This window comes from Notolepis coatsorum (assembly GCF_963971535.1).
Source record: "Notolepis coatsorum genome assembly, chromosome: 20".
NCBI lineage: Eukaryota > Metazoa > Chordata > Actinopteri > Aulopiformes > Paralepididae > Notolepis > Notolepis coatsorum.
In genome coordinates this window covers 65,022,856-65,036,779 of record NC_140184.1, presented here as the reverse complement: position 1 = coordinate 65,036,779, position 13,924 = coordinate 65,022,856, and the positions used below count along the sequence as shown (strand labels likewise).

Below are 13,924 nucleotides of genomic sequence, written 5' to 3'. Positions count from 1 at the left end.
ATGCTGTTTTTGTTGTTGTTTTTCTAACCATGGCGCAGTATGCATACAACGATCGGCGCCATGGCAACTGTGCAACATTGAAAAAATACCATCAAACTACTATGATACCTTTGTGTGAAGTATTCAGCGACGCACTGTTCCTGTCTGTGCGATTGCAGACAGACCAGACCGTGCGTCAGCCGCGCCACCGGTGAGAGCGCATACACGCGCACCAGTTTATTCTGAAGCCTGTAACAGGCGGTGAGGATACGCAATTGTGTGAGCCTGCCGACATGGCAAAAGAAGGATCCGAGATAACGGAGGAAACGGTGCATATGATAGAGAAAAATGCAGGAAAGGAACCCGAAAACGTGGTATCTTCATTAGATGGGAGAGAAATGCGAGCGGTAATATTGGCCGGGTTCGGAGGTCTCAACAAACTCAGGGTTGCCAAGAAGACGATGCCTGAGCCGCAGGAGGGAGAAGTGAAAATCCGCGTCAAAGCATGGTAAATAATTAGGTGTCGGTGTTTCACGTAGGCAACGCAACAAGTGTTTAATACGTTTTCCGCCATTGGTCTTAATCTTCCATTTGGGACCCTGATGTAAACAAGACGAAAGTATTTCTCTGGTCTGCATCCCCTTAACAATTGTGTGTATTGAGATGTAGGCCTACTGTATTGTACCCATTCTGCAATCTGTTAATAAAGTTTTCAATCAATCAGGTTATTCCGATGCATTGTGAGATCCCCAATAAATTATATGGTTTTAATAGCTACCTTTGCCTTTTAATTGCCATTGCTAACTTTCATCGCAGCCATGAATCAACAGGTCCTATGGAGCATGCTCGTAAAATGAAACCAAGGAGAATAATGTTCGCTTAATATATTATAATTAACGGGCTATCTAGCATGAACTTGCCTCACCATCAAGAAACGGATAACTTACTATATGGTAGACAAACTCAATAAGCTGTACATTCAGCAAACTAGCATTCTTTCTCCTAACCTAGCCTTTGTAGATCTGTATTAGATCGGCTCAAACAAGGGACTAAACACGTTTCGCAATTATGCCACATCAATGTGGAACGCCCTACCCAAAGCTGTAAAGGAATGTGAATCACTACCCACTTTCAAAAACACTCTCAAAAAACACCTAAGGGAGACTGCAACTCGAAACTGGCCCCTGTAAATGTCCGAACACAACCCCCTCCAATGTACAGTAAATTACCAAGTATGGTCTTGTCAATAATCCAATGTACAGTTTTGTTTGTACAGTTGTACACCCACCCCTCCTACCCAACCCCCCCCCCCCCCCACTCCTACCCACCCACCCAACCAACCACCTCCAATGTACAGTCCCCCCCCACCTACCCAATCCAATGTACAGTTTCTACGTCAAATGTATATACTTTTTTTTTTCTGGGCTCTTTTTGTATCACAAACAGTACTGTAATTGTAAATCTGATATGTCATAAATGTATAGATGTAGCAGTTCTGTCTATCTGTTTGTCATGTATGTCATATATGTTACGATGAATTGAAAATGGGGGACCCTGATGTAAACAAGACGAAAGTCTTTCTCTGGTCTGCATCCCCTTAACAATTGTATGTATTGAGCTGTACTGTACTGTACCCATTCTGCAATCTGTTAATAAAGTTTTCAATCAATCAATCAATCAATTCAATTTGGCCTTGGGAATGCACTCCTTTTGTTCTTGTTGGAATACAAGCAAACATTTTGATGTAGCCTACTCACTGACATAATATATACTAGATTGTATGGGGCAAGTGCAAAATGAACAGCCTGTATCATACCAAATCAACATTTAATTTTCATTGTCAATCAACAACTAACAGTCTGCTGTATGAATTGCTGTTTGAAATTTAAGTCGTTACAATTTCCACACAAATTAAGTAACTATTGTTGCAGTGGCTTGAACTTCTTGGACCTGATGGTACGGCAGGGGAATATTGACAGTCCTCCAAAAACCCCTCTTGTCCCTGGATTTGAGTGTTCTGGAATAGTTGAGGCACTGGGGGAAAACACAAAGGGATATGAGGTTAGTGAAGTTACAGGTTGCAATTCTGTAGCCTACTGTAATGATGTTGTACAACCACAATGATCCGTTTATGAACTTTCAACATTGGTTAACTATGTGCTGTCAGTGACTGACAGCAGGTATATCTCCCGAACGACTCGCATTAGGCAAAAAAATATAATTACAATTATTCAAGATGGCGGAAATTCCAATATGACAGACTTCATAGTTCTGGATACCAGTTGCATGACTGTATGACTTAACAGATCAGGAGATAACTAATTAGAAAATTGAACGTTCAACCTGATGGTGGCGCTAGAGGACAGGTCACAGGGTCACCAAATTCAATAGTAATGTTCCTCTAGTCTAGGGTTTATGTATGTGCACAGCAAATTTGAAAATATTTGAACTAAAGGTATCCGAGATCCACTAATTCTAAAATTGTTGATACTGTCGTTCGGGGATATAACAATTAGGCTTGGGCCGTATTACGGTATACCAGGGTATTTAGAAATCCCGACGGTATTGAAAATCAATACCGTCAAAATCACAGATGCGCTTCAGTTTCTATTACAGTGAAACAGAGTTTTGAGTGTAGTGCACACACGCGCCAGCAGAGGGCGAGACCAGTCCTCACTAGTGGAGCGAGTGGGTCACAACGGTGTTCACGTTTTACGGTAATGTTGCAACAGTGCTGTGAAAATACCGTAAAGCGTTGTGGTAACAGGAGTTGGTTTGTGTTGTTGTGCACTAGTGGAGCAAGCAAATAATCCGTCTCTTATTATATGTGAACTAAAGAGTACAAGGTTTACACAACAGCCCCCACCCGCTTTTTTATTGTATTTGTACCGTCCTGTACTGTCAGCTGTTTATCTCTCTCTGTGAGCTTGATTAACTAGCGTTAGCTCACGTTAACTAGCGTTAGCTCTGTGGCTAATCTTAGATTACCCTGAACTAAATCATTGACTAGGTTATAAAGCATTCGAGTAGTTTTCACTGCACATATAAGTAGCCAAACAGCGGGAGCATTTCAGGAGCATATGACCAAAACCCAGGCAATTTCGAGCCCTTAAGGAATCAAATAGTCTGCCATGGCTAGGCTACATGCTAACGCTAACGGTGCAGGCTCCTGACTACCATTCTGAGAGCTAACAATGATTTGTTTACTTGGTAACACAGGTTGCCCCCCCCCCCCCCCCCCCCCCGCTGATGAAAATGAAGGTCATACCGTCATATACCGTCATATACCGTCATATACCGTATACCGGGGTATTATGTCATCAAGGTATGACGGTGTGAAAAAATTATACGCCCAAGCCTAATAACAATAACAACAGAAGAAGACATTCTGTGCATAGTATATATTGATCCATAATAGTCTGTAAAATTTCCCCCCCAAACAAAATGGTTTTACCCTTTATCATGCTGGTACTAATTTTGTTCTGCAGTATGCTATTTTTCATTGCTAACCTTTTTCTTTCAGATAGGGGACAGGGTTATGGTCTTTGTGAATTACAATGCCTGGGCAGAGGTGGTATGCACCCCGGTGGATTTTGTTTACAAGATGCCAGATGAAATGACTTTTCCGGAGGCTGCAGCCTTCTCAATGAACTTTGTGGCTGCCTACATGATGCTTTTTGAGGTCGCCAATCTCCGAGAGGGGATGTCAGTATTGGTGCACTCGGCAGGAGGTGGCGTGGTAAGTTCACACGGAGAGAGAGAGAGAGAACATGGACTTATCTCAAACCCTGCCGATCTGTCTTGATCCTCCAATCATAACTGTTTCCCTCGGACAAGCGACGGTTGTGATTGGAGGATCAAGAATAAGTGTGGCAGAGCTTGAGATAGGTCAATTAGTGTGGTCAAAATGCTATCGGACCTTTAACACTTTTAGCGCCATGCCTGGTTTTCCTTTTTACCGGCTGAATGCCACCATCGGCGCCAATGTTAACGTTAATATCGCCTAATCTATGTTTTAAATTATGGCTATGTGTCTAATCTGCCCATCGCATTATCAAAGACTATTTTCCAGTCAGTGCTGTGAAGGCAGATTGTTTTTTTATCGCGTCGTTTCCGTTTCAGAGCAGTTAGAAAAGCCCCCGTTTTGATATAAAAAACAGCTCATTCTGGAGCATTCTATGAAAATCGTCTTTTAGTGGAATATTCCACAACGTTGATATTCGTCTGCCTTTTTATGAATCGTTTTCAAATAAACGCTAGATGATCAATATTATACGTGCACGCAAGCACATTACGGCCGCGCACGGATAATCGCCTCGTTGATTTCCTCTCGGACTTTTACAGTGAAACCGAAAGAAGACATTTCACAAAATAGCCTATATCTTCATCAAACTTACTCTGATTATCCTAACACTGATAACATAGAGTCCTTACCTGACATCAGATGGTATCCAACTGGTATATTCCAATTCCTGATCACCATTTGAAAAAATCGATACGTGTATGGATCCAACGCGATACTGTAGAACTCCATGATCAGCGGGGATCTGAGGTTCCAGAATGAACTGTGGTAACCCAGTGGACTGGAAAATGTGGAGTACCGGATTTTTTTCCCCATTCATTTTCATTGAGTCCATTCCAAAATCACTTATGTCATCTGGGAGACGACAGGGGGCGCTTTTTTCCACAGTGATCGCCGGCGCCGCTCGGCTATACTCGGGTAGGCTCGGGTGATGCAATAATTTTTCAGATCGCTAAAAAAAAAAAATCAGAGAAATCTCGTGAGTGGCATTCAACGTCACTATTAAAAACCAGAGATATCTCGTGAGTGGCACTCAAAGTGTTAACATCATGTTTTATGGAGTTTGGGTGTTGACTGAAGCTGTGGGTTTCATTTAGTTCTCGCATATGTCCGCATACAGCATATGGAGAGAGAAAGCAGAATTCACAGTATCTGGAAGGGGCACAACACTTGGACTAAAGAATGAGGTGTAACCAACAATACACAAATGCATTAATGCATAATCACAAACAATCTCTATTGAAAACAGTCGCAAAACAATCGCTATTGAACAGCCGTAGTAATTATTTCAAGTAACCCTAATTATAACCAGTTGCTTCATAGCTACAATAGATAAATTGTGCAATAGGATTTGGCCAGTGGTCTCTCTCATTGTATTATGCTAAAATTAGCTTATGTACAATTATTTCTCACTATTTAGGACATTTCTCTCTAGTGAAACCATCTGGACCTCCATCTTAAATAATTAAAGTTAGAATTCAATTAAAGCAGGAAAATGAATTATTCAAAGGTCAATCAACGTTTTTGCTATAATGGATTTTCACCCAAATTCAAGTTTCATACTGAAGTTATGTGGAGATTATGCATCATTAGAATTTACTCAGAACTGCTGCCAACAGTAGAAGTGCAGAACAAATTAAACCTGTGTGACTTCCTTCAATGAAAACCCATGCATACAGTTAATTACCCCTAGCTAACCCAACAAAAAGTAAAAAGAAACTTCTATATAAATCAAAATGTTGAAAAGTTAAAAAGCATCCATGTTCATCTTCTAGGCATGAAATGGACACTAACACCTTTCTTACAAGTGATGTCAGTACTCTGAATATTCTCCATATTTCTAACAAACATTAATACATTAATATATTGTTTTTTTTGGCGTGTGCGTACGTGTGTGTGTGACAAACTAACCAAGTATCAGTCCTTGGCCAATGGTGGCAGAGGCCATGGCTATGACTGTAGGCTAATGACCTTGATAATTGGCAGCCTCGGACGAGAAAACAACCCAACAACACAATTATTTTCTTTGTGCCGAAAGCCCCGGCTGCGTGGTGGAGACGTTGCTCTTTGCTCTCGGATGTCCTTGGAACCACCACGTTGAACCTTTTACAATATCGGAATCTGATGTTTATACATGTAATTCCCGGCGTAATGAAATATAGCTGTTGTGGTGGGTGGGTTAGTCCTGGATGGCGTTCATATGATAGCGCAACATGGAGAATTAGCTGCTCTGTTGTGTGTTGATCATTCTCAACTCGCTGTAATTGCTGTTTCCAGGGTCAAGCTGTGGCTCAGCTGTGCTCCACCGTGCCCAGTGTCACCGTCTTTGGGATTGCGTCATGTTCCAAACATGTAGCCATCAAAGACTCTGTGACCCACCTCTTTGACAGAAACGCTGATTATGTACAAGAAGTAAAAAGGTAAGGATGAGAGGCTAGTCTGTATTGAAATAGAAATGCTTCCTCACATGATTAAAGATTGTTTGCTTTGAGGATAAAGGCGTCGTGATGTATTACACCGCCGCTCTGATCGGGGGGTTCAGGATTAGATTCTATTTGCCACTATCATCAGCAGGTGCTCCTCGTTAACTAATGTGACAGTGGCAACGTGACAACACTGAACACTGAGGGGCTGCGAGGATGCAAATGTTACCTGATGCCTTATTTGGACTTAGTGTGGCCGCGGTCCCCATGGCAACACACAGCTCATCTCAGGCAGCAGTATCATTGTGAGGGGTGGAGGCCTCGAGGCTGAAGGAGCACCAGGCGATGTGCCGCCAGCGTGGGCGGGGTCCTTTTTTTTACCCAGTCAAGAGACAGTGTGTGACAGTTTGAAGGAATTTTATTTATTTCAATTTCATATGCCATTTTCTGCTACTTAGTTTTGTGGCAAACCTCTGGTGAACCTCTGCTGTTATTTTGCCACTGGCAAATGCTGCCAGATTGGTAGCTTTTTCTTCTTTTCGTTTTGAGACAAACTATGCAATTTGCTACATGTCACAAATTAGCTGTAGGTTTGCCACAAAAAATTATTCTGAAAATGTTTCAAGGCTTTTGATTGATTAGTGGAATCAATAAGGAACCTGCCGCCTCAGCATGCTCTATTCAGATAATGGCCCTCTATGACTGGGGAGTCATTTAACCAGATATATACTGTAAGATATTATGTTTGGCAATGAAACGGGTACCTTTTTCAAGTTATACTACACACAGAGATTCAAATACTGTTGTTTATGAGTACTACTTACTTTCATGCTGTCTGCCTGCATATCACAATGGTAGTAGATTAAGCCTTTCATCTGTGGCCCCCACATTTCTCTCAGGATCAAGAACAAAGTACAATTAAATGGGTCCTTTTACAATAGTCAAGACCATGGCATCACAAGACCGCCAAGCAGGTGTCCAGGGCCACCAGGCAGAGAGCAGGGCATTAGAAACCTGGATCACTACGTGCCTCTCAGTCCTTCACATTGGTATCTTAAAGGGATGGTTTGGATTTGTTTTCGGACATGAAGTGGTATTAAATACTTGCCAGTAGAGTAAACCATGCATAGTCATTAAATGACTTACTGAGTCCCGTGGTCGGAGCTCTGGCCGTGTTCCGAGCCAGCCGGGCAGCATCAGACAGGCAACACACAGGGACCGTGGCACTGGCTATCTGACGGGGTCGCATAGCAACATCATAGACTTTTATCACACTGTACGGGGCTTCACGACCATAGTGTCAGTTGAATCTATGCATCTGTACTGAACCAATCTGGCTTCAGAACATCCCACTCCACTGACGCATGCCTTCTCTATTTGAACGACCACATCAAACAAGAGGTGGATGTGGGTAAATACTGCGGCATGGTCATGCTGGACCTACAAAAGGCATTTGACACGGTCAATCACTCCATTTTGATTGACAAGCTAAATGCAATAGGTTTTGATAGTTTATCAGTGAGCTGGATGCAATCCTACCTGGAGGGGAGAGAACAGATGGTGGAGGTAAAAGGTACACTATCCCCCCCTCCCTGTGAGCTGTGGTGTTCCACAAGGAAGCATACTAGGACCGTTACTGTTCCTAATTTATGAAAATGACATGTCGTCAGCTTGTGACTGCAACTTGTTCCTGTACACGGATGACTCAGCCCTGCTGGTCTCTGACAAGAACAAGTTGCAGGTTGAAAAAGCCCTCGGCTCAGAATTCGGCAAAATCTGCACCTGGCTCGCAGATCATAACAAACTATCATTACACCTGGGTAAAACGGAGTCCATTCTCTTCGGATCAAATAACAAACTTGGCAAGACAAATTACTTCTCTGTTACAGTGGGTGACAATATTGTCACAAGGAAAGATGAAATGACCTACCTGGGGTCCATCCTGGCAAATCTTTCCTGTGACAAAATGGCAAACAATGTAATAAAAAAAAGTCAACCAACGAACAAGATTCTTGTACGGGATCTCCTCCCTGGTAAACAAGAATACCCTGAAGACTCTGGCAGGAGCACTCATTCAAGGGTACTATGACTATGCTTGCACCTCATGGTACCAAAGCACCTCAAAGGCACTAAAAACAAAATTACAAATATCACAAAACAAACTGGTCAGACTACTGCTTGACCTTACTCCTAAAACACACCTCACACCAGCCCATTTTGACAACCTAGGATGGCTTAGAGTAGACGATAGAGTACAGCAACTTGCAATGGGCCTGGTCTACAAGATACACTACACCACTAAGGTACCCATGTACATGTCGAGGTACTTCCCTAAGGTCAGTGAATACCACGGCCACAACACCAGAGGGAATTCCACAAATCATGTGCAACCCAGATTCGGCACAAACAAGGGACTAAACACGTTTCACAATTATGCAACATCAATGTGGAACGCCCTACCCACCTTCAACACAGCTCTAAAAGAGCACCTACGGGAGGCTGCAATTCGAAACTGGCCCCTGTAAATGTCCGAACACCCTCCCACCCACCCCCTCCTGTACTGTATATTTGCATATCTTGTATGTCACAAATTTAACAGTACTGTATATCTGTGTCATGTATGTCATAAATGTCATGATTAGATTAGATGATTAGATTAGATATATCTGAATACCTGTATGTTGTGTGTCATAAATGTCTTTATGAATTGAAAATGGGGGACCCTGATGAATGAATGAATGAAAAAGTTTATTTTTGAACATGTATTCTCCATATTCCTTCAAACAAATCACGGTATCTAGCTCCGTCAAACAGAACAATCCATAAGAAAAAAGAAATTATAAACAAAAAGTCAAGAGCAATGTATTTAGTTAGTTGACATGATGAGCTGATGTAAACAAGACGAAAGTCTTTCTCTGGTCTGCATCCCCTTAACAATTGTGTGTATTGAGTTGTACTGTACTGTACCCATTCTGCAATCTGTTAATTAAAGTTTTCAATCAATCAAAACCGTTAGTTGTGTCAAGCTAGCTTAATTAAGCTTAAATAAAGTTTTGCCTTCAAAATGGAAATCTGGAAATTGACACAAATGCATTATGAAGTGTCTGGCAGTACAGCACAATAACAATCATATCATAATACTCTGGGGAACCTCTATACCAGCTCTAATTAATTTTATTCTTTATTCTTTATTCTTGTTATTATTATAAAAAAATTTCTTGTTTTGGATTGTGTGTTTCTTGTATAATGGTATAAATTATTATTTTGTGTAAATTAGGTTGTACGCCGACCATTAAGTAAATACTTGTTTAGTTTAGGAATAAGGGGCAGGTAACTATAATATTTATTCTTCTTCCTGCTCCTTTTGTCCATGGAATGATATTTATGATTGTGTAATGAAGAAACTCTGATTGTATTGATTCCATGTGGCAAATAAACTATCTGAACTGAACTAATACACTGACATAATAATAATAGCTTCATGTCATGGGCAAAGTATAGCCAATTCATTCATCACGTTAGCATGGTAGCTAATGTTAGCGGCCATTGCTAATTCAGGACAGATGCTAGGTACAGATTGCCATGAAGCATGAATGTACAGCATGATTAACGTAAAATTACACGTGACCCAACTGTAAAAAGGACCTTGTCAGATTGGGCAGCCAGTCAGGTAGCCACAGGGACCAGTAACAAGAATATTTTAAGCCACACCACAACATGCAAAACAAAAGTTTCACCATGGTATTGGCCATTGTATGAATTATTTACCATGATACTGCCATGGTAAAAGTTACGTATAGCCATGGTACCACTTCTGTACTCAAATAATACAGCGGTAATGTACATTTTGATACCGGCGGTAATATCATGGTATTTCCATTATAATTTTTTTTATTAAATTAAATATTTTAGTAAAAAACTATTTCAGTTATTGCATTCACACGAATGATCAGTCTGGGTGAATCCATAATATCCCTGACACTGTCATTTCTGTCAACTGTCATTACAGGAATATGATGACTACAACCAATGCCTGCTTGCTACTGACTGTATATTCTTGTGAAATCTGCTTTAGGGTGACTTTTCCTTTAATTCAGCCTTTGTCTTGTAGGATATCCCCAGAGGGAGTGGACATCGTGTTGGACTGCCTGTGTGGGGAGAACACTGCAAAAGGCCTGAGTTTGCTGAAGCCACTTGGAACCTACATCCTATATGGTGTGGGTCATACTGGTGTCATTATTTTGCTGATAGCCTATTCAAAACTAATGTAATGGTTCCCAGGTTACATTTCAATAATGTGGTCTGATATTGGAATGGTCTAATTAGACCATCATTCTTTGTTAAAGGTGTCCAATTGAGTTCTTCACCACTATCGGCGCTATAGAGCACAGTAGGAGAAAGGGAGTCCCTGAACATTTTATATTATGTGCTCTTCCAGCACACGCATGAGGACATAAGCATGCCACGAGCACAGGGAACATAAAAAGCAAGAATGAAATATAACAAGCTAACTGTCAATCAAAGGAGGTTGGACCCATTCCAACTTTGCCAAAACCGAAAGTGAATCTTAAAGTCGGGCTAAAGTGAAAATGTGTCACACCACAGAAAAATTTGTTATTAACCACCCAGACAAATTTGAATGTTTAAAAACTTGGTATTATAAAACCGTAGTAAAATTATAAAAGAATAACTCATCTGACAGCTCATTTTATTTTTCCATTCAATCACTAAAACGTTTAGCTATAAACTACCAAATCTATCAAATGGACCCTACTTGGTTAGAAAGCTTGATTAACTAGCAAACTAGGTTAGACCACCCTTTTTATTTAACTATATACTGTACCGCCAGAGTATGGCGCTAATTGTTTTAGAACCTTGAAACGGTTAGCATTAGCTTTGCTATGCTACACCTTTGAACTACTATCAACTCCGGGAGAACCATGCTAATATGCTCTAGTTTTTATATAGTATAGACCTGTTAGCTGTATACAAACATACCGTGTTCGAGCCAATCAGCAATACCAACTGAGTCACGTGACTAAGTTGCCCCCTACCTGCACGAGCTGCTGCGCTAAAAAAAGTATGACGGGGTTCTATGGAGAAACCATGACACTCCCCTGACTAAAAGTAGTTTCAAACGAAAACGGCTGGATGTCATTGAGCCAAATCAGCACGGCTGTGAGTGTGAGTCTTTCACCTTTTCCATATCTAGCTTTGGCATGGATCGATTGTTTAGATCGCTAGCATGGCTAACAAATGCAAATGCATTGTAGTCTGCCCCGTTCTGACCAGGATTACGTTCCTTTTGCCCCCTTGATGCGCACACACACTGAGTCTGACGTATACAGCGAACCGGTCTATTAGGAGAGGGGTTTAGTTATGCTAAGGGTGGCTCCAGTGCGTCACAAACCAATAATTTTAGGCCTGCCCAAAATATCCTGACCACAAAAATGGTTTAAAACAGTTAAACTCCACAATTCAGTAGGCTACCACACATAGTTCACAGTTTTCAACAACAATTTTCCAACAAGTATAATGTGTTTAGAAACAAATCTCAAAATATGCTTTACCTAGACTTTAACATGGATGGGATATAAACACAGTAAGAGCAAAGAAAACAGCGAAAGTGGACTTTGCAGAGGTTATATCATGAGGTAATATATAACCTATATATATTACCTCAAATATATTCAGCTTGTAGCTTCTATTTGGGTGGAAATGTGAACGTAAACAAAAGCGAGCTGACACTGAAATCTGTTATTCCCCCTCTGATCTACCGGGTGTATCAGATTTATAATGGGTTAATGTTTTCTCCAGGAGGGTGAGATGATATAAAATGTGAGCTCAGATGTGCCTGCCAGCCTCTGAGCTCTATTACACCACTGCACCGCTCTGAATTGATTAATAGCATTACAACAAGTATAATTCATTAGCGTGATTCATACCGGGGATGTGGCAGGTCATGGCTGGGGCAGATCTAAAGGTCTAAAGGTACCGACTGTCCCCTCCCCCCCCCCCCCCCCCCACCAACGCAGCCTTTCACCCTCCGTGGCTCCATTATCCACCAATCACTTCTGCCCAACCGTCTGCGCACACAACAATGCTTTTGTTTTTGTCTTTTCAGGCTCATCAAACATGGTAACCGGGGAGACAAAGAGTTTCTTCAGCTTTGCAAAATCGGTGAGTCAGAGATGCGCATTCAGTCGTCGGCATTTTGAAGAATAAACAGCCTATTATAACTCAATAAACATTTCACGGCAAATAAACCGCAAATTAGTCATTTGTTTGTGGATGACGTGTCTGCCGTGTCCTCGGCTTGACCCCCCCCCTCCTCAGTGGTGGCAGGTGGAGAAGGTGAATCCCATTAAGCTCTATGAGGAGAACAAGGTCATCGCGGGGTTCTCGCTCCTCAACCTCCTGTTTAAGCAGGGGAGATGTGGCCACGTTAGGACAGTGATGGAGAAGCTGATGTCGCTCTACAACCAGAAGAAGATCAAGCCGGTGGTTGACTCCCTCTGGGCCCTGGAGGAGGTAAGGCACTTGTGACTGTGTGTGTGTGTGTGTGTGTGTGTGTTGAACATATAATTAAAATTAAAATTAAATTAATTAAATTAAATTAAATTAAATTAATGTTTTGTAATGTTGTTTGCTGGACTTTATCCAAAACGGCACAACCCCGGCGGTCAGAGAGCGGACACAGACAACAGTCCTTTGCAGTTTAATTAGGATATGTTGTTGAATGAGAGTGACATCTCGGAGTGGTTTTCATCCAGGTTGTAAGGCTGGATGAAACAAATGAGTGATTTAAGTGTTTCAGAGTGGTTTCTGCAACACATAAACAGAAAACAAGGAATTAGCAGAATACATAATTAGCAGAGGTAAAGGTCATATGCATCATGCACTATACACTGCCTGCATTAGGCCGCTAGGTGACCCAAATGCATGACCACGACTAGTCGCTACCCTGTGCCATGCTTGGTCCATGCGGCCAACTGAGCCAACGCTAGTGCTAACATGCCAATGGAAATATGCCATATAGCATAACTAGCTGGCTAGCATTAGCTCAATTAGCGGCATGAACCAAACGCAACACAAAGCAGACCTTAGGGCTCTACGCTAACCTTTTTCCCAAGGAGCACATGTGAGACGAGGTGCGTTTAGACTATTGCTCGCAGACTTTTCCTTACACACATAGAAACAGTGGAGAGAGAGAGAGAGGTTTTTACCACGACAAGGTGTGTTTAGACCATTGCTCGCGGACTTTTCCTTACACATAGAAACAGCGGCGAGAGATGTTTTTACCGCGACGAGGTGCGTTTAGACCATTGCTCGCAGAGTTTTCCTTACACATAAAAACAGCGTGACTCGTGAGATAAGTTGTCACAGAGCTGTCAAACGCAGGGCTGAATAGTTAGATGTCATACCTCTGTAGCTTCTAAAATTGAAGGTCCGCACTGCTCTGTGTATATTATGAAATGACAATTGCGCTTTGACACGCCCACTACCCAAAACCATTACTCGCACACCGTGCTCCTAAATGATTTGTCCGGTTCGCACAAATCTATTTTAATGGGCAAATGCGAGTGAAATGCGAGCACTGTAGAGAATGGAAGCACATCAAGCTGCCGGAGATGTTCGACGTGTTGATTGAGGTCCCCCGGTGCAGGCTTGAGAGATGTAAAGTAGCATGAGAGACATGAGACCATCTGGGCCTTGGAGT

General features: G+C 41.8%; 1 protein-coding gene across 1 annotated transcript in view; it reads left to right on the top strand.

The window, feature by feature from the left end:
* Window positions 1–257: 257 nt before the first annotated feature.
* The window catches only part of vat1l (vesicle amine transport 1-like), a 50,564-nt gene continuing 36,897 nt past the window's right edge, over window positions 258–13,924 (top strand). The window contains exons 1-7 of the mRNA XM_084337516.1: window positions 258–487; window positions 1,911–2,040; window positions 3,503–3,718; window positions 6,059–6,201; window positions 10,316–10,419; window positions 12,329–12,384; window positions 12,541–12,735. Of these exons, the coding sequence (XP_084193642.1) occupies window positions 273–487; window positions 1,911–2,040; window positions 3,503–3,718; window positions 6,059–6,201; window positions 10,316–10,419; window positions 12,329–12,384; window positions 12,541–12,735 (1,059 nt within the window). The 5' untranslated portion in view covers window positions 258–272. The remainder of the gene's footprint in view (window positions 488–1,910; window positions 2,041–3,502; window positions 3,719–6,058; window positions 6,202–10,315; window positions 10,420–12,328; window positions 12,385–12,540; window positions 12,736–13,924) is intronic.